The sequence below is a fragment of the Fistularia commersonii genome, chromosome 22, assembly GCF_037954325.1.
Source record: "Fistularia commersonii isolate RoL2024-O1a breed Wild chromosome 22, RoL_Fcom_v1.0, whole genome shotgun sequence".
Taxonomy (NCBI): Eukaryota; Metazoa; Chordata; class Actinopteri; order Syngnathiformes; family Fistulariidae; genus Fistularia; species Fistularia commersonii.
In genome coordinates this window covers 12,752,755-12,774,851 of record NC_141305.1, presented here as the reverse complement: position 1 = coordinate 12,774,851, position 22,097 = coordinate 12,752,755, and the positions used below count along the sequence as shown (strand labels likewise).

Below are 22,097 nucleotides of genomic sequence, written 5' to 3'. Positions count from 1 at the left end.
TTTAAATTGATTAAAAAAAGCTGCAACTCTGTGTATTTCCTTCACTCAGAAGCAACTTTATGGACCATTACTTAATGAAGTGAGAAATTAACTGTATCCAAATGTTTTCAAGCAGGAGACTACGCTCTCATGAACCCCCATCTCATTCATTTTTTTTTAATTATAACTTTTTATCATTGGTTTGAAAATGTAGGAACTTAACATTCTTTCTTCTCGAAATTTGTGATTCCCTGTTCTTCTGCTTCTGCCTTTCACATCGTCTGCCAGTGATTGCTCCTCAATTTTTTGCAACCAGAAAACTATAATATTGTAAGACTGAGCCAGAGAGGTATAGGTTTGACTATAACTAAGTAATTATACTGAAAAAAGACGGGACACAGAAGTGTATGGAGTTTAGGTGAACTCTGAGTGAGTTATGGTTTTGTGCTTCCTTTGTAAAAATTCTGCACGGGAAGTAAAGTGGAAAAGTCAGTAGTGAATACTGAAGTGACAGCCCAATAAGGAATTGCAAGAAAACTCAGATTATTTTATTTAATCTGCTGTAATTTACTATATTGTTGCTAGAATTTGCACATCATGGTCAACATGAATATACAGAATTTTGATGCACAGTTATACATAATATTGTAAATCTAACGAAACATCTGTAAGTTATAACATTATTACATCAGTCATCATATGCGTCACCTCCACTTGGAGATCCACTGGTTATGTTTGTAAACTCACAGCACTTTGTACTTTTTTATACCTTTAAACAGCACTTCGTTATGGCACCTTGAGTGGCCAAAACACAACAGGAAACACAAAAACAAAAGAATTCAAGAACAAATTACTACCGTAGTTGACTTTTGAGTTCATTATTTCTGTTGTGATTTAGAAAAGGCCACTTGGTTTGACCATTTTCTTTGCAGGGTCACAGTTGTATTTGTTTGCATGTTGGGTCCAGTCATGAAGTCACACCAGATATCTTTATATCCGTGCACTTTACCAGGTTTAAAGTGGAAAAGACATTGACAAAGCCAGGGGTCTGCAACCCGCAACCCAAAGAGCCATTTGGACCCGGTTTCCTCGGAAAAGAAAATACAGGGAGTCGCAATTACTTTTTGACGTCTAAAATAAAGGTACCACTGTATATATTGCTTTTTATTACCTTCACACTTTGTATCAACAAGTGTGAAGTGTGTTGCTTCTGATATTCACAAAGTATTACAGAGAAAATAAAATTTTATTTATGTAATAAACTCATTTTGAGCTTTGGGCTTTCAGAGCGTTTAGCAGGGCCTTGACCTGAATTTTAAAAATAAATCGGGAAAAAAAATCACTGTGTCAGTAAACAATAAAAAAATAAATATTTGCAAAATATCTTCATAAATATTTGTATTACCTGGTTTATGGGACTTCTGCTCCTGAACTTCTGCGCACAGCATCTGCAAACCGGGACTTTACTGGCTGGCGAATGTGACGTTACTTTGAGCGGCGAAAAATAATAAATACAATTTTATTTAATATTTCAAGATCACAATAATCTTCCAACTTAGAACTAAAAGTGAAAAAAAGGAATCAACACAAATGAAATATACTTCAATGAAATATTTATAATTTATTTTCCCAAGCCACTCGGAGCCTCAGTGTAAAGATGAAAGAGCCGCGGGTTGCGACCCCTGGACAAAACACTTTTTTTTTAAATTTAGCTGTTGGTTTCAATGTTCCCACTCTTTCCATTTTTCAAGGCAGACTTTAAACCCACCTCCCCTGCTTTACTTACTTCCCTCCCTTCCTTCCCCTTTCCTTGACGTCCCGTCTTTCCCGAGCCTGTCAGTCTCCGGTGAGGTCATCGCGAAGGTGGGTGTCGGTGGGCGCGGCCTCTGCGGCTCCGGTCCGAAGCCCGGGTTTCGCATTGACGAGCTGAGAGGCAGCGGAGTTTGGAGTCCGGACTTTCGGGAGGGACGGTCTTCATCGCGGGTGAAAAGTAAGTTTATCCACACCCGAGTTATCTTCACACGTTGCCGTTAAGTCAGGACTGTGTTTTAGGATGTTTGTAAGAGAATCTGTGATGCAGATGTTTGATCGAGCAGAAGTTGCTCATGGTGGCTCTGAAGGGCAGGGCGATTAATGTCAATGTATATAAACTTGCAATGTGCCGATTTGTTGATCGTTAATTAATACAATTAATCAATACAATAACATAACATGTAACAGTTGCAAATATTTGCCTACATCAGTCGAGATGTGTTTATTTTTCAGTACTATTTTTTCTTTATTGGCTGTTATCATGAAACACAAACAAATAAAACAAACAAAAAAAACATTTCCAAAGACACATTTTTAGGCAAAATACATGCTGGGTGATCTAAAGTATTTAGATGGCTGCGATTTACAGCAGTTGACATTCTTATGCAGTGACATTGTGACCTTTGCAACTGATGCATGGATTTCTCTTGTAGCTGCAGGTGGAGATTGTGAGATTTAAAAGCAGGATAACAGTGTATATTTTGGCAGCAGAAGAGCAGGACCGTTGCATTTGTTTGAAATAACCTCGTGCACTTCGGTTCCGATGTCCTAGTATAACATCTGTGAGTGTTTCTGAAGGATAAGGCACCAGGGGTTTTCATGTTTTTGTGTTTTTTTGCATCTCCTGACTTAAAGCATCGAGGGGCCTGGATATTTTCCAGCCTTCGAATCGATGTTGGTAATTAGCTGGTCATCCTTATTCATCACTGATAACGGTGAGGCTTTCCAGAGAGTTGTGACACAATGTTCACGTTTTGGCATTCGGCTGAGTCCGTCTATTTTTTCACTCTTATGCTAACCATATTTTTCATATGACAGCATCGTTGTGTGAACGGACACATTGTAAGCAGACCGTGAGGCAGCCTTCTTCATTCTGTCCGCTCATTCTGTTGTTTTTAGCTTGTGTAACCACTGCCACGTTGGAAGATCATCTGTCTCCCACTCGATTTTTTCTTTTTACATAAAGAGGGCTTTACGCTTGACGGCAAGGGAAAACAAGGTTTCGGAGGAATCAGTGTACAATTTTATGCTTGGTCGATTTGCAGCTGTGCTGCATCTAGTTACGAACTCTTGGTTTTGTCAGACTTTGACTTGGATCTCTAACTTGCTTTTATAGTTATAACATGGATAGTAGTGGACCGGCAATATGTAACTCAGAGTTTGTGGTAAGAGAGACCCAAGATTATGTTTGATGTCTCTTAGTTCTATTTTTCTATTGGTATGATAATAAAAAAAAAGATTCCTTGTGAATATGACAGGATAGCTATAGTGTGGGAAATGTATTTTGCATCAAACTACACATGGATTTGTTTGCCACTAGTATTATTAGGGCGTAGCAGATGCGTCTAACAATGTGAAAATCTGGTCTAAATTTGTGAGAATAGATCACAATGAGCAGGGAAAGCCAAAAAATGATGTCTCATATGAGTGTCCAACATCTACGGAGGATATCGTTGTATCTATCTGAGGGGACTGAACATTAAAATGCTTGATTGGCCCGGGGGACACTTCATTACCAATAAATGCTCAAAATATTTGAATATTTTCTTTTCTTTTAAATTAAAAGATGGAAACCATCTAAGCTGGAATCCAATTAAACAAGTGAAATCTGTCTCACTGAATGCCTAATAACAATAACTGATAATAATAATGCTTTGATAATGAAACCTGTCACAAGGGCCAGATGAACCTCTTGTTACTCAAGATGCGCCATGTGGAAAAAAAGGGCAGACCAGTATGGCAGTGTTAAATGGGTTATATCAAAATTGAAATTAAAATCATCAAATTAGACCTCTGGTCTCACCACTGTCTTGTACACCTTTCCTTTAATTTTGGCTGATCGTCTTCTATCACATAGTACCCCTGACACTTTTCTCCACCCATTCCAACCTGCTTGGACCCGTCTCTTCACCTCTTTTCCACACTCTCCGTTGCTCTGGACTGCTGAGCCCAAGTCCTCCAGCTTCTTGATCTCAACTCCCTGTAGGCTCACTGTTCCACCCGAGTTCCCAGCATAGAGAAATGGCGCGACAAACTTTCATTACTCTCATTTCCAGAGCATACCTAGATTTTCCTCTTCCTGTTTTGTGCTGTCACTACAGATTTCGATGTCATCTGCAAACATCATGGTCCATTGACATTCCTGTCCAACCTCATCTGTCAGCCTGTCCATCACCATTGTGTACAAGAAGGGGCTCAGAGCTGATCCCTGATGGAGTCCCACCTCCACCTTGAACTTCTCTGTTACCCCTATAGCACACCGTACCAGTGTCTCACAGCTAGCATACATGACCTGCACCAGTTTAACATACTTCTCTGCCACTCCAGACTTCCTCATACAATACCAGAGCTCCTCTCTTGGCACTCTGTCATTTGCTTTTTCTAGGTCTACAAAAACACAATGCAGCTCCCTCTGGCGATCTCTGTACTTCTCTATTAGCATTCTCAAAGCAAATACTGCATCTGTAGTACTCGTTCTAGGCATGAAGCCATACTGCTGTTCACAAATGCTGACTTCTGCTCTCAGTCTAGTTTCCACTACTCTTTCCCATAATTTCATTGTATGTCTCATCAACTGTGTCCCTGTATAGTTGCTGCAATTCTGCACATCCCCTTTATTCTTAAAAATAAGTACCGTCACACTTTGTCGCAATTCTTTTGGCATCGTCTCACTCTCTAAGATCCTGTTGAATAATCGAGTCAGAAAATCTACCGCAGCCTCTCCTAGACACCTCCATACCTCCACGGATATATCATCAGGACCAACTGCTTTTCTACTCTTCATCCTCTTCAATGCCATCCTCACTTCACTTTTACTAATTTGTGCTACTTTGTGGTCCACAATAGTCACCTCTTCTACCTTTCCTTCTCTATCCTTAATCACCCGGACCTGTTGTAGATTTTTTCCATCATTATCCCTCTGTTTCGCCAACCTGTATAGATTCTTCTAACCCTCCTTACTATCCAACTGAGCATACAAGTCATCGCACGCCCTTTGTTTTGCCTTTGCTCCCTCTATCTTTACCGCTTTCTCTATATATACTCCTGTACTTCCTCATTCCATCGCCAATTCTCCTTATCTACTTTCCTTCCAGATGAAACACCAAGTACTCTTTTACCTGTCTCCCTGATAACACTAGCTGTTGTTGTCCAATCATCTGTAAGCTCAGCCTGACCACTCAGACCCTTTCTCAACTTCTCCCTGAAAACCATGCAACACTCCTCCCTTTTCAGCTTCCACCACTTTGTCCTCTGCTCTGCCTTCATCCTCTTAATCTTCCTTGTCACCAGAATCACCCTACAAACCAGCCTGGCTACTCTCTCACCTACAACTACTTTGCAGTCACTGATCCCTTTCAGGCTACCTCATCTATGCAAGAAGTAGCCTACCTGCGTGCTCCTTCCTCCGCTCTTATAAGTTACCCTATGTTCCTGATTTTTCTGGAAAAAGGTGTTCACTACAGCCATTTCCATCCTTTTTGCAAAATCCTCTGTGTTCCTATCTTGGATACCAAATCTTCCCATCACTTCTTCATTCCCTCTATTGCCTTCACCAACATGTCCATTGAAGTCTGCACCAATTACTACTCTCTCATTTCTGGGAATATTCTGCATCACTTCATCTAACTCAATCTAGAACTTCTCCTTCTCTTCATATTCGCATACCACGGGGCATAGCCCCTAACAACATTGAGCATAGCACCTTCAATTTCCAGTTTCAGACTCATAAGTCTATCAGACATTCTTTTCACCTCTGGAACATTCCTAACAAACTCTCCCTTCAAGATAACTCCATTTTCTCTTCTTGTCAGTACCATTATAGTACTACTTAAAGGCTGCTCCTAAGCTTCTAGCCTTACTACCTTGCCTCCTGGTCTCCTGGACACACAGTGTATCCACCTTCGTATTATTATCATTATTATTCTCACACAAATTTATACCCTCATTTAAACCTCAACAGCCACTTCAGTTAAACATCCATCCATCTTCTATCCCAGCTGTCATCCGGCGAGGGGCAGGGTACACCCTGGACTGGTCACAAGTCAATTGCAACATATATAGACAAACAACCATTCACTCACTCATTCATTCATGGCAATTTTCCCAATTTTTTCCAATTAACATGGGAGAGAACATTCAAACTCCACAAAGAAAGGTCCCCTGGTTGGATTTGAACCAGGGTCCCGCCCAGGACCCTGTAATATACCATGTCATTTCTATGCTGGGAAAATTGTTTTCTGGAAACTTGTGGAATATTTTTTGAACCCATTATTCAAATACTTTAGGTCATTTGATGCAGGTTTTCAATACTGAAAGCCAATGTAATCACAACATATTCACAGGTGGTTCAATTGATTGAGAAATACTAAGAAATAAAGTACAAGAAATAAAAAAAAAACATTTATCATCTGCAAAGAGAACAAATATTAAGCCCTCTCAGTGTTGTAATCGCCAATAGCCGGCTTTACCCTGAGGAATGATCTGATCTTTGTCTTCTCTCCAGCTTTGACAAAAATGCTGCCCACCCAATACCTGTCCTGCTGTGGTCTATTAGTGCTGATAAAACTGGCTATTGCCCAGTATGACCAGATTGGTTACCCACCTGGTTACCCAGAACCAGAGCAGGAGCAGTACTCTGCACCTCAGCTACTGCCAGACACTCCCAGGATCCAGCTCCGATTAGCTGGGGATAAGAGAAAACACAACGAGGGTCGAGTGGAGGTGTTCTACGATGGCCAGTGGGGAACTGTCTGCGATGACGACTTCAATATCCACGCTGCCCAGGTGGTGTGCCGTGAGTTGGGATACGTGGAGGCCATTTCATGGTCGCCGTCTTCGAAATATGGCAAAGGAGAAGGTACACTCAAATCTTATTGATCTATGGGGTGTTTTCCCTTTGTCAGTAATGAAATTGTGTTACCGTACATGCTGCGAGAATATTAGTAATCTGTCATAATTATAAAAATGATCACTTGATGTTTAAGATCTAGATCTTGATCCTTTGATTTACATAAATTGTTGATAAACTTAGAATGCAGTTTGGGGTTGGATGCTGATGAGGATTATACTGATGAGTAAACAACAATTGCCAGATAGGGGAATCTATTATTGGTGTGAAAATACGTTTTTAGTAATTTACAGCTATGCATCTGAAGAAGTCAAAGCACTGATCAATACATCCAATTTCTATGAACTTGATATCAGCAGATTCTCAAAGTTTAATGAGTCAGTTTGGATTGATGGAAAATCAACTTTAATCCATCACCTGGTTAGCATTTCAAACACGAAGAAGTAATACCAGTCACCCTTGCAGACAGATTAATCCGTTGACCTAATGTTTTGGTCTTTGGGATGAAACTTGATGAGAATTCAAACAGCCACAGGGATAAAGTGCAAACTCTGGAGAGAGAGAACCAAACCAGAAATGCTAACTTGCTCACTGCCCCACCAAAGATCAGTGTGACCAAATTACGCCACATCTTACTCTCAATCTATCAGTAATTTGGTTTAAAGCCAACAAAACATCCCACACTACAAAGTAAAGGCATATACTTTGTGGAATGGGTTCTAGATAGCTTCAGTAGTAAATATGTATTGATAATGTTTTTTCAATCTATTTCAGTTAACCCTATTTGGCCGAACATTCAGTACTTTTATTAAATGTTTGGCCTTTTAATTCATGACTTATTTATACCATTACTAATAGGAAAAAGGTACATTTTCCACATTATTGAAAGAACCCAGAATGGCCAACAAGACATTCTCCCTCTTTTCGTTTCCATAACTACAGGGGAAAATGTCTTCCCATGAAATCACAGCTGAAACCTGACTTGTTTTCTTCAGGACCCATCTGGTTCGACAATCTCCACTGCACCGGCAAAGAAAAGACCTTGGCGTTGTGTCCTTCCAATGGGATTGGCGTGTCAGACTGCAAACACACTGAAGATGTAGGCGTGGTGTGCAGTGACAAGAGGATTCCCGGATTTAAATTTGTCAACACACTGCCCAACCATGTCGAGGTAAACATAAACACAGCATCCACCCATATGTTTGCAATAGCCAGAGTTCAGTTAGTATCTCACTCTTGATCGAATTGTGTTTTGCTGATGCTTGGGTTTGTTCTGATAATTGACATGTGATCATTTCGTGTTCTTTTTTTTGTGGACAGGTTTCATTTAACATGGAGTTTTAGTAATTGTTTGAACTGAGTCAGTGATCAACAAGGATAATTACTTGTTATTTAAGCAACTGCCTGGGTGGTTTTAACATTACGTCGATAAATGAAGGCATTTTATAGCTGGTTCTTCGTTATATGAGATTTATTGGTCTGCCTTCGTTTGATCTTTGAACACTCATTCAACAAAACTAAAGAAACACTGGCTTCTCTAGAGACATTATAAGGATAAACGGTATTTAAAACTTAAAGACATTTTCTCTGAATATTAGATGCAGAGACGGTCTACAGTATATTCTTCATTAATTTAAAACAGACTTAAAGTGATTCTCTGGAGAAGAAAACAGTTGGAAGCATTTAAAATTCATTGAATGTAACTACTTTGTGTATTAAATCTCTGTTTTAAGTGATTAAAAAATGACATTTTAAACAACAATAACTGTAAAAAAAGGTTTGACCAGCACAGAGTCAACCAATAATCAATGTCATCACCTCTCTATGTGGAGATACAGGGTAAACTAGATGCAAACATTAAATTTCAGTAGATGCTACTTTGAAACTGAAAAGCAATTGTACCATGTATTCAGTGTACATGCATATGTGTGTCTTGGTCTGTGTGTGTTTCAGTGTGTGTGTGTGTGTATGAGAGTGTGTATTTGTATTTGCCCTCCTCTTTTGCATTAGCAGTAATGGAAAGCTACTGTAAAATGAACCCACTGCGTGACCCTACAGAGCGCTGCCAAATGTAGTGGATGGAAAAGTCTAAAATGTCAGATTCCAGATGCTGAACATTCATCTGAAATGTTCACTACATCTGTGTAGAAAACCTATAAGTGGTGAGAAAAACCTCCTCTTAAATAGGAAGTAACCTAAATGTACAACCAGGCTTGATGTGGTTGTTAAAAATGCCATGACGTTGTCTATTTCAAAAGAAAAATCTTTCCTGCTTCTTTCCTTCTAGTGGTTCTTCTCACTTAAAGCGAGTAAACCAACCTAATACTTTAATAACAGCCCTTTTTAAATAGCCTGCAGTAAGAGCATGTCAGTGAAAGTGACATGAAAGTGGTAATTGTAAGGTACCGCGCTTATAACTGTCAAGGTTGTCTGGCCTGACGTTTTAAGGCCCCAGTGATCATCACTTTCTGGGTCTTTCAATAAGCAGCACAATAATTGGCCACCAGAAGCTGAATGTTATCTCTGCTCACCGTGGGCCTCATGAATCCACATTCCAATGTTATTAGCAAACTACGGCTAATGTCGGAAACCCAGCAGAGCTGTCTCTTTTTAGCCAGTGTCAGGATTCAGGGTTGTCACGCTTGGCTCGATCTGAGATTCACATCTATTGAGCCCCGGAGCTTGTCTGAACTCTCTCTGACTTTTAAGTTTGTTAAAGTTTAAATATATTCAATGTGTTCAAGTGGCGACGTAGGAACGTGCATGTGGTTGATTTCCTGTGCGGAGGTTCTCTGACAAAAGTCAACATAATGGTCCTCCAGAGAGTTCTAGACTTCTGGAGGCAAGCAGAAATAGTAGCAGAAAATTCCACTCAGTTTTTCCACCGTAAAACACAGCCGGGTCTGGCCTTATCGTCTGGAGAGTCACCCAGACATTTTCTGGTGTGTAATGGCAGCAATGATGACATACCCCAAGGGGTTTTGTGGCATCAGATGATTAGTAGGCTACTGGACCACAAGGGAGTCGGTATGTGGAAGCATCCCTGTCTTCACAAGTAATGCGACCTTAGTGTGACGTCCGCCCCGAAAGCCACAAAGGAAATGCTCAGTGAGTGAGCTAAGAGGGAGGTGAAACGTGAGCCCTTGCATTCACGTGTTACCGACCTTTGACATCTGCGTTGAGATTCTTCCTTGGAAGTGCTTTGCTTTTCCCAGTTTGGAAAATCAATGAGAGGTCTTGGCAGAAACATCTTGTCATGTCTTTTCCGCATAGCGGACATTTTAAAAACACTTTTGAAACGAGTGTTTTACGGCGAAGTTGAGGTAGATACCTGACGCTCTGAAAGTCATATATCTGAACTTCTCTTGAGATAGGAGCTGAGATGAGCAGCAGGATACATTGTTTACATGGCCAAATTAAATCTTTGACAATCCCAATACACATTATGATTACCTCAAAACTTGGAAAGTCCTGAAACTGTTTAGTATTGAGTCTCAGAGAGCTGGACAGTAAACAAAACTGTGTTTGGTTCATCTCCTCTTGGAGATGTTTATCTCTGGTCCCATGTTTATTTTCTTTTCTGCGGTGATTTGTGGAAGTCTAATGCATTGCCTCGACATTTCACTTCATGCACAAATAGCAACAGCAAATCACGTGCACATGCATTCCATTTCAAACCGAGTTCAACATGAAGAAATACCAAGGCTTTATGAGATGTGATCCTTGGCAGTGCCCGAATCCCTGCCGCTTCATTCATTCAAATGGTATGAACAAGCCTGCAGTCAGGTTTTTCTCTCTGATTTATTCAAGTTAACACTGGGAAGGGGGCGAGAAACAGCGGGCATATTCCCAGCCGTATAATATCACCGGGTAATGTCAACGGATGTGGTGACAGGATGCACAGGGAGTTTTATTGAATGTCTGTTGGCAGTGAAGCAAGTCTAGGGGATGTAATTGAGGCTGAGGGTTGTAATGATATGTTACAATTAGGCGATTAACATCCACTTGTGCTGTGTGCTGTGTGCTTGTGTAAAAATACAGCACATACATGTACCAGTGAGGAAAGGCTACTGTCATTAAATAATGTTGGACATTTTCTCTAATGATCTTTCATAGTATATTTTTCGGTGATTCAGTTTTATTTTTGATCTATTTTGATTTATTTTTATCTCATTATTTGTAGTTACATAGTACCTGGATGTGTTATTTTAAAACTACAGCTAGAACATATTATTTGTTATCTTTGTACATGAGTAATAAGCATACAACTTCTTATTTTAGGAAACAACATTAAATGTGTAATGTGTGTAAGAGGCTTAAGTTGAGTGCCAAGGCTGCATTGATAAACAATATAGCACCTTTGGAAATATTGCGAAGCTGAAAGCATAGAGAAGATCCGTATTCGCTTATTTCCCGGTTGTCCTTAATGGGCCATCCACCCAAAGGTTCCCCAGATAGAATTAGTAATGGAAAACAAAAAATGTTAATTTATCTCAGACAAAAGAAACATTGGAAAACAGCAAGAAATTGCCTGTCAACATGAAAAATGCCTCAGTGAATACTGACAAAATATCACCTATCATTGTGTTCAGATGCATACATGTACGCATATGAATGCCTGCATCCATTATAAATAAATAGAATTGGGGATAAAGAGTAACTGAAAGTCGTCTTAATTTGGTAAAAGAATACCTTGCAAAAAAGGTATGAAAAAAATATGGTATAAAAAAAATAAAATAAAAATAGTAATATTTGGTATTTGTTAAAATATTTTACAAAATAGGGAAGCCTATAATCAAACGAAATCCAGGAACTGGCACTATTATTAAATGTACAGGAAGGCATTAACCCAAAGTCTTTTTTATAACTGTCTTTTGTGAATGTATCAACAAGTGTATCAACGAGTGAGGTTGAGTGTATTTTTAAGGAGCCTGAGTCAGTCGATGCTGGATGTAATTGGGCCTTTTTAAAGTCAAATTACAGTCACACAGAGTGATATAATACCATGTCTTTAGTGAATAAACCAGTCATTACGATGATGAACATACATAGAAATGTTAAACTCATATGCATGCGGATAAAAACATCTGCACTGCTCTTCAACGATGTGGAAAAATGGATCTGGTCAAACGAGTCATCCTTCATATTCCGGAGAGGTGGGCGAGTGCGGTGTCTGCCAAAAACTAACTTGTATCCTAACTTGCACCTCGAGTGCTGGAGCCTGCTAGATGTTTTACACTGTAATGTGATGATTTGTATCCTAATTAATGGGCGTGGTCTTTTCCAAGGTTGCGGTGCTTCGATCTCCAGGACCCTAAAAGGCTGATCAGGAATAAAATGATATACTTTCATACCATAGCTGGCCTTACGCCTAAAGAAGATCCTGAACAGATGTGGAAGCTGGTGCTCTCTTCCACCATAACTATAACATTTAATTCTGTAAAGTGTTCCTATTTGAATGTGTGTAATCTTGTACCTAGTGATGACTTATCGCGGATTTACAGTGGGGAGCACAAGTATTTGATACACTGCTGATTTTTCAGCTTTTCACGCTTGCAAAGCATGTTGAGATCTGTCATTTTTATCATAGGTACTCTTCAACTGTGAGTGATGGAATCTCAAACAAAAATTCAGAAAAACTCTGTATGATTTTTGAGTTATTAATTTGCATTTTATTACATGACATACCTTTTTGATCACCTACCAACCAGTAAGAATTGCATCTCTCAGAGACCTTTTAGTTCTTCTTTAAGAAGCCCTCCTGTTCTCCACTCATTACCTGGATTAATTGCACCAGTTTGAACTCCTTGCCTGTATGAAAGATACCTGTCAACACACTCAATCAAAAAAACTCCAACCTCTCCATAATGGCCAAGACCAGAGAGCCATGTAAGGACATCAGGGATAAAATAAAAGGCTGGAATGGGCTACAGGACAATATGCAAGCAGCTTGATGAGAAAGCAACAACTGTTGGCACAATTATTAGAAAATGGAAGAAGTTCAAGATGACGGTCGATATCCCTAGGTCTTGGGCTCCATGCAAGATCTCCCCTCGCGGGGCATCCATGATCATGAGGAAGGTGAGGGATCAGCCAGGAACTACACGGCTGGTCTTGGTCAATGACCCGAAGAGAGCTCGGACCACAGTCTCAAAGAAAAACATTAGTAACACACTACGCAGTCATGGATTAAAATCCTGCAGCGCACGCAAGGTCCTCCTGCTCAAGCCAGCACGTGTCCAGGCCTGTCTGAAGTTTGCCAATCTGGATGATCCAGAGGAGGAATGTAAGAAGGCCATGTGGTCTGATGAGACAAAAATAGAGCTTTTCGATCTAAACTCCACTCGCCGTATTTGGAGGAAGAAGAAGGGTAAGTGAAAGCTCCATCCCAACTGTGAAGCATGGAGGTGGAAACATCATTCTTTAAGGATGCTTTTCTGCAAATGGGACAGGACGACTGCACCGTATTGAGGGGAGGATGGATGGGGGCATGTATCGCAAGATCTTGGCTAACAACCTCCTTCCCTCAGGAAGAGCCTCGAAGATTGGTCGTGGCTTGGTCTTCCAGCATGAGAACGACCCAAAGCACACAGCCAGGCAACTAAGGAGTGACTCTGGTAGAAGCATCTCAAGGTCCTGGAGTTGCCTTGCCAGTCTCCAGACCTGAACCTAATGGAAAATCTTTGGAGGAAGCTGAAAGTCTGTATTGCCCAGTGACTGCCCCGAAACATGAAGGATCTGGAGAAGCTCTGCCTGGAGGAGTAGGCCACAATCCCTGGTGCAGTGTGTGCAAAACCTGGTCAAGAACTACAGGAAATGTCTGATCTCTGTAATTGCCAACAAAGGTTTCTGTATCAAGTATTAAGTTCCGTTTTTCTCATGTATCAAATACTGATATCATGCAATAAAAAGCAACTAAACTACTTAAAAATTATACAATGTGTTTTTCCGGTTTTTCGTTTTAGATTCCATCACTCACAGTTGAAGAGTATCCATGATATAAATTACAGATCTCTACATGCTTTGCAAGTGGGAAAAGCTGAAAAATCAGCAGTGTATCAAATACTTGTTCACCCCACTGTATATTCTTCTTCCCCCATAATAGTTTTCCTTAGCAGCAACCATAACACATTGTGATGGCTTTGTGTGGATGTTCTGGCCCAGAGGAGGATTGTTTACAGGTGAAATCTGTAATACCTCATGTCTTTCCCTTAAGCAGCCTTGGCACCACAATTCTCTCTTCCCCAGGCATCGCTGCTTCAGACTCTCTGACTGGGCATTTTAAATTACCCAGGGCATGTTCAGTCTCTCGGCTGTATCACGATTCTTCATTCCTTTCTTGTTTTCACCCAAAACTCAGATAAACCAGCTTAGGAATACTTTTGTCCTAACCAATCCACCGTCCACTGTGGATTTCCACTGTCTGGCTGGTTCAGACAGTGGAAAAAGCAGGGTGGTCTTATATAGTGATGCTTGCCACATCAGAATTACCTCCAGAAACACCAATCTATCTTCCATTTACTGATGGAACCCATTTTGTCTGGGAAAATGACCAATGTCATTTCTTTTTGGAATTACTGAAATTCTGCACAAAAAACATTACATAAGCTTGTACTTGCAGTTTATTTGTGACCTGATAACCTGATGAATCCAAGCAAGAAGCTTAACTAGGATGCAGATCCTTTCATTTTGAAAGAGTCATATACAGGAATGAGATTATTAGGGAACACGGCAACGCTATTCCTGTTCATATCAAAGACTCAAAAAAAACTGAGGTACAAAAAAATTGTACAATTTAGCGCTTTCACCAAATATATCTATTAATTATAATATCAAGGATATCAATTAAAAGCAGATTGCTGATTATTTGTTTAGTTTTATGTAGATGCTTGTCAAAAATAGCACACAACAGAAATGATTGAAAACCTGAGCAAAATCCAACACTTGGCCTCCCTCTCCATTTACACCAGGGGTGGGCAAACTTTTTGGCTCAGGGGCTGCATTGACGTTTAAAATTTGACAGACGGGCCGGGTCAGCACAAGATACGATACATATAAAAAAAAAAATAACGCATTTGTTTATAGAACATATCAAACTCGTCAGACATTCGCTTTGAAAATAAAGCCAGCTTGGTTTTGAAGGCTCTGACGTTAGCTTGCATTTCATGCACAAACCAGTTTTTTCCTTGTAACTTCACGTCCAGCTCACGTGTGTCAGTATGTCCACAGTAAAGACTTAATTACAAAGCCAATCTGTCAGTCAGCTCTGGAAAATTCTCAAGTAGCTCCAAAAATGAAATAATCTCCTGTTTAAGCTCCCACATTCATTGATCCAATCATTCAATCATTCAATCAGTCATATCAAGTCTGCACCAATTTTTGGCAGGCCGGCTTGAAAAGCCCAACGGGCCAGATGTGGCCCACAGGCCGTAGTTTGTCAACCCCTGATTTACACCAAAGATGTGCCGTTTGCAAAACATAACATCATTATTCAACAAGGGCTGCAACACCTTTGATATGTTTAAAAAAAAACAACTGCAACTCATATATAACATGCTGAAAAATGCGCAACTACGTGCAATCGGAAGCTGTGATTGTGGACACAAGTCAAAACTTGTATATGCAAAGATGATTTTCATGGTTGCCATACCAATGTTATCATGATTCATTAACTGCTTAGTTCATGTGTATTACTGAGTTACTCAGTGACATCAAACCTCTCTTCTAGACATCTTTATTAACTCTGATTCAAAGTCAGTATTGGTTCTCTAATTGAACTGTGTGTTTTGTAAAATCAAGAGTTGTGATAGCACATGCCCACAGGGCACATCCCAACATGCCTGGTTTAGTTTACCTTCATTAGTCTGCTATCCTGCTTGGATAGTTCTTGGAGGGCTGCAAGCTGGAACAGGTTTCAGGGAAATCCAACTGTGGGGATTTTGCTTTTTGTAGATTTTTGCTTTTTTCCCCTCCTTTCTTTCTACTCTAGATCTCTATTGGACATTACAAGCAACCATTGAGTCACCCCTTAGTAAATGTTCCCCCTTTGAGACCTTAAGGTCAAGCCTTCCACTTTCATCCCAGTAAACCTCAAACCTGTGTCCTGGTAGGGTCCCACAAATTGCTTAGCAGCCCTTCAACATTGCGCTATAAACGCACATTATTATAATCTTCAGATGCTTTTAACTATTCAATTATTTTCCACATTATTGGCAGAAGTTTCTGGAGCAATGTAGAAGTTTTCAACCAAGACATTGCATTCCTAGAATTGCGTAGGCGGATGTTTAGACACCAGAGAGTTGCTCTCCAAATAAATGTTTGAGCGAAGGATCTCATGTAGAGAAGAGCTGGTTTCTCATAAATTATATTTATTTTTGAAGACATAGGGATTTCTTTCAGGGGTTTGGGTCTGCCCTGCAATAATGAATTGCATCATTGCAAACATAAGTTATTCTCATGTGCAGCACAGATTCTTGTCATTTAGGTCGTTTTTATAATAAGCACTCCTTTTTTCCATCTTCAGGCTTCCTCAGTCTTCTGCAAAAATACCTACTTACATGCTCACATATAGTTTAAAATCATAATTTGGTCGTTTACCTGCACCAGACACTCTAGATGCTGATTCTTGTCGAGACTCACATTATGACTGCAATTGTTACTAAAAGTATACATATCAAGTTAATAAATGATAAAATGTTGAATGAAAGGGTTTTCGTTGTTTTGGGAAAAGGAATACAGTCATTATTATTTCAGGGCATCAGTAAGGTGACACTAAATAGTGTCCAGAAAAGTGTTGGTGCACAACATTATGGTGTATTAGTGTCAGCCATTGACCGTTTTGATGAAGTTGAGGCCGACATTGGCCACTAGAACAGGAGAGTGAGGGTAATGGGCTCATTGGTGAAATCATTACAAATACAGCTCTGTCACAAAAACATGCATGTACGCACACACACATGCGCACACACACGCACGCATGCACTCACACTCAGCAATTACTGGTCCTTCTGACTTTCAAAAAAGAAAATGGCAACACTTAAAAGGCCCTTATGACATCACTGAAGCCATATCATCATTATTACTAATTATAACATACATCACCATTACTAAAAAGTTTTTTTTTTTTAACACTTTTGGGGTTAGGGTAAACATGACGGGGTTAGGGGCAGTTATCTTTTGGTAGAGATGATTACAAAATCCTTAACACAACTATCAAACCTATCAATATTGGCTTTGATAACAATACAAGAAGATTTAGAGTATCTTTTTATACTTGTCTGGTTTCATACTCTTTAAGATGTAAGTATAATAAACTCTTATTACAGTCATGGCCAAAAGTTTTGAGAATGACGCAACCTTAGAAACATCTGGCAAACACCTAAAAACCCTGAAGGAACAGACTTTGTGAAAGTGTCATTCTCAAAACTTTTGGCCATGACTGTATATCTAGTAAAAGTAGTGTTTTATTTATTTTTTAAGCAATATCTTGTGCGGTGTTCTCAGAAATACTAGTCATCTTAGTTCCCGAGGTTTCTAGCTCAAAGCCCTGGCTTAAAAAGTAATAACAAACATATAAGTTTGCCTGATGACGTGTGTGTGCTATCAATCAAGAAGTGTTCCATTGAATTCTAAGCTTGCCTGAATTAAATGTCATTATAACATACTAATCATGTATGATTATGTGATAAGAAAGTCCTAATAATGATTGTTATCATTCTGGACAAAATTATATTATGTCATCCACAGATCAGCTTCGTTTTTTATTTGAAAAAAAAACCATTTCTCCACCGGTGGTTATCTACAACATCTTTGGTTCTGGGGACCTAAAATCATAGATGATATTATCCTCCATAGCTCAGAGGCACCATCACTTAAGGAATCACTGAAAAGCGGATCACAGCTGGGTCTGGTGTTGGTGAAAGATGTCTCACTTTGTTTCTGCTAAAATAAATATTTTTTGCCATGCATAACTGTTTGTAAGTTGATATAATACAAGCCATATGCTGTAGCCAATAACTTGTTTGGTATAATTTTGGCTCTTCTAAATTTACAGATTTAATTGTTTTTTTCTTTATCATTATTACTTTGTCTTTTTTTTTTTTTTTTTACTAAGTAAAGTCAGAACACCAGTCATTCCAGAATCACCTTTATATTTAAATGCCAAAAGAGATGGGCTTTACCACCTGGCTTTATTTTGAAAGAAATCCCATGTGTCTTTGCTTTCGTGTTGCAGCAACATCTCAGTATCACCCACCACATGATAAAGGCTAACTTCCATTCAATCATCATCATTTGGGCTTCACATCATGGCTGTGCGGAACATCTGTTTCCACTTTGTAAAGTTTTTTTTTTCAATGGATTTTAAAGGAGGAACTGCACACTGAGAAACTGGAAACATTCTTGTGCTTTAATGAGCGTCATCCTTGAAAAGGTATTATCCTCAATTTTATCACACCTGGTAATATAATGATCCTCAAGAATCAAAATAATATTTTGATTCATGAAAACGGATATTAGATCTTGATGACTAGGACGTATCTGAGACAACACTCTCAGCTAACAAAACATTTCAGGAAAATGCATATATTCAGGGAGGTTTTTGGACTTAATTTCACTGGCCTGTTTTTTACTATACATGAAGTGAAAACCTGTGTTCCCAAGCTCTGTGTACTTTGTGTGTGCTGGTCTTTTTTCAGCGGCAGACTGTGGAGGGCTTATGTACCATTGTTAAAGAAAATAAATAAGCAAATTAAAAAAAAATCCAAAAACTGAAGCACTAAATCTTGACTTTTGTAGAATGTGGTGACCTTACAGCTCGATTCCCTAGTTACAATTCCCTAGTCATAGAGTTGGTCTGGAAGCTAAACAGAAACACATTAAGTCAATAGCATGTATTGAAATGCATGTGCTCTGCAGACTTTGCTCATGTTGAAAAGATGTAAGGATAGCCGTCTTTCTGCATATAAAGAGACACTTTCCCTGAGCTGCAACACTGCAGTGGCTGCATTCAGAAACACTAAGCTCAAATTACAAAGAAAAATGAACCGACTCTATCACTTTGTTTTTGCCTCATTCCTCGTAACAAGATGACAGCCTGTTGAACAAAGCTGAATATTTTGCTTTTTCTCTGCCTTTGTGTGTTCACCTAATGACTGCATCCTCAAAGCGACTGGATTCAGAAACACATCATATTTCCACTCATCTTGCACCCCCCCGTAGATGACTGACAGTTAAAGGCTTCATTTAACAGACTTGTTGCAGTTGCAGCTCATGTTCGGATTATACATTACCTCTGAGCATCAAGTCTGCTTATATCCATCCATCCATGCATCTTCCACCACTTATCTGTAGTCAGGTCACGGGGCAGTAGACGGAGCAGTGAGGCCCAGACCTCCCTCTCCCCAGCCACATGGTCCAGCTCTTCCGGGGCGTTCCCAAGCCTGCTTAGAGACATGGTCTCTCCAGCGTTGATCTCCTACTCCATCCTTCCTTCATTTGTGAACAAAACCCCGAGATACCTGATCCCCTCCACTTGAGGCAGGGTCTTTTCCCCGACTTAGAGTGGGCACTCAAGCCATTGCCAGTTGAACACCATGGTCTTGGATTTGGAGGTGCTGATCCTTATCCCGGCTGCTTCACATTCAGCTGTGAACCGTTCCAGTGAGAGCTGGAGATCATGGCCTGATGAAGCCAACAGAACCACATCAACTGCAAAAAGCAGATACTTGATCTGGTCACAAAACCAGATCCCCACAATTTATGTGGCTGTTCCTAGAAATTCTGTCCATTTCCCGCAGGACACATTCACATGCCTTCTCAAGATCAACAAAACACATGTAAACTGGGTTGGGCAAACTCCCATGCCCCCCTGGAGGACCCTGCTGAAGGTATGGAGCTGGTTTACTGTTCCACTACCAGAACAAAAACCACACTGCTCCTCCTGGATCCGGGTTTCAATGACCCAGCGGACTCTTTTCTCCAGCACCGCTGAATAGACCTTACCAGGGAGGCTGAGGAGTGTGATCCCCTGTAGTTGGTGGACACCCTCCGGGGGATCGCCCACGCCGTCTGCCAGTCCAGCGGCACTGTCCCCGACATCCACACAATGCTGCTGAGGCGTGTCAGCCAGGACAGCCCTACGGCATTCAGAGCCTTGAGGAACCCAGGGTAGATCTCATCCCCTGGGGCCCTGCTACTGAAGAGCCTTTTGATTGCTTCAGCAACTTCAGCCCCGGAAATTGGTGTGTCCACTCTAGAGTCCCCTGGTTCTGTTTTCTCACACTGGGGTCCACCAGCGGGTTCGAGGTTTGCTGCCCCGACAGGCACCAACTGAGGGTCTTCCGTTCCCAGAAGACCCTCAGGTTACATTTTGGTCTGCCAGGTCTGACCGGGATCCTCCCCCACCATCGACGCCACCTCACCACCAGGTGGTGATCAGTTGACAGCTCTGCCCCTCTCTTCACCCGGTGTCCAGGACATGCGTCCGCAAGTCCAATGACAGGACTACAAGGTCTATCAAAGAACTGTGGCCTTGGGTGCAATGGTGCCAAGTGCACATATGGACACCTTTATGCTTGAACATGGTGTCATAGAAGTCCAATGACAAAACAACGGGGGGCCATACCTTGGGGGGCCATTCCTCCCAATGACGCTCTTCCAAGTCACACTGTTGTTGCCCACGTGAGCATTAAGGTCTCTCAGTAGAACGTGGGCGTCCCCAGTAGAAGCACCCTCTAGCAGCCCCTCTAGGGACCCCAAGAACGGTGGGTAAACTGATCTGCCATTGCGTGCATAGCCACAAACACCGGTCAGAACCTGTCTCCCCACCTGAAGGCAGAGGAAGGCGACCCTCCTGTCCACCGGGTTGAACTCCAACGTATTATTTTATTCTTTTTTTATTCTTTTTTTGATTTTTGCTTGTTTGTTTCTTGCAGTCTACCTTACAGTCATTATGATTCTCCAGCATTGTTAAACTCTTAATTCTTTAATTCCAGTCATTATTATTATTTATACTATTCCTCAGGCATTGCTCTCTTTATACTTATGATCTGTGGTACTTATTCAATGAAAATCATATAACATAAGAAATACAATGCAGGCTGCCAGAAAACCTTGTGGGCTTGTTCAAAGTATCCACCAATAGAGAATTTTAAAAGCCAGAATGTTAGAGTTGATTGCATTTTGTTACAAAGTGTTGCTTCCTGGTTTTCATAATAACCACATTTTGTTATAATGTCTGACTCTTCAAAGCCACATTAATCGGTGAATTTAAAGTTGGGGATTTAACAGCTATTATTTACCTTTTTCTCAGCAAAAGCCGTATAATTGCTTGCTGTCCTTGCCAGTTTCTCTAAAATGTATTGGTTTTCCTTTGTCGAGCACTGAACAAGAGTCATTGCAGATGGCTGGTGTTTAAGGTAGCAGAACATAAAACTGACACACACACAAAATTCATGTCACACTTATTTGTAATTTATTGCTTCATTGTTTTTATTTCCTGTTTTATTTTGAAGGCGATTTCTTTCTGTAGTACTGACTGTTCATGTTCTGGTTTTGTTGAGCTTGTATTTTGGGCTGGACCAGATCAATATTTTGTTTTGAGGCCTTTGTTTTATAATTTTTCGAGTGGAGTTGGATTCTATCAGAACTCCTAGCTCAGTTTTCAAGTTCCAAATCAATGAAGAGGTAATTACGTTTTAATATAGAACCGTAAACTTCATTTGTCTGAAAGCTAAAACGTACATTTTGCTCAACACATTGACTGATTATTTTATGCAGTTTAATTTGGTAGATTTCACTGCGCCTTAATTCCTCATAGAACAGATTGCAGCCATTAATGCTTGGGACTCTTACATAAATCTGTGAGTTGTGCTTTCTGTTTTCAGTTTGTAAACTGATAGCTGTAGAGTACTAAGAAAAAAGTGCCAACTTATTCTGTTATTGTGAGATGGTCAGAGGTTTTATTTTCCACCTCATTATTACAATTACAGTATTTTTCTGCTGTACTGAACTCCTTTGGTTACATTTTGAAACAATCCCAATGAAAAAAGAAGGTGCGGTTCACCACTGACTCACAGCTTATTCCACTAATGCCTTTCCCATATGTGCCAGATCCCCTGAAGCAAAGACATAGGAAAGACCCCCTTTGCTTGCACTAACCAACACAATACACACATGATAAAATCTGTTTATTTCTGCACATGGATGAAAGTTTTATCTATTTATTTTGGTTAGCAAA

General features: G+C 40.2%; 1 protein-coding gene across 1 annotated transcript in view; it reads left to right on the top strand.

Moving 5' to 3' along the window:
* The first annotated feature begins 1,890 nt into the window (after positions 1-1,890).
* Positions 1,891-22,097, top strand: part of loxl2b (lysyl oxidase-like 2b) — a 47,486-nt gene continuing 27,279 nt past the window's right edge. The window contains exons 1-3 of the mRNA XM_086169704.1: positions 1,891-1,969; positions 6,515-6,868; positions 7,855-8,030. Coding sequence (XP_086025830.1) covers positions 6,526-6,868; positions 7,855-8,030 — 519 coding nt within the window. The 5' untranslated portion in view covers positions 1,891-1,969; positions 6,515-6,525. The remainder of the gene's footprint in view (positions 1,970-6,514; positions 6,869-7,854; positions 8,031-22,097) is intronic.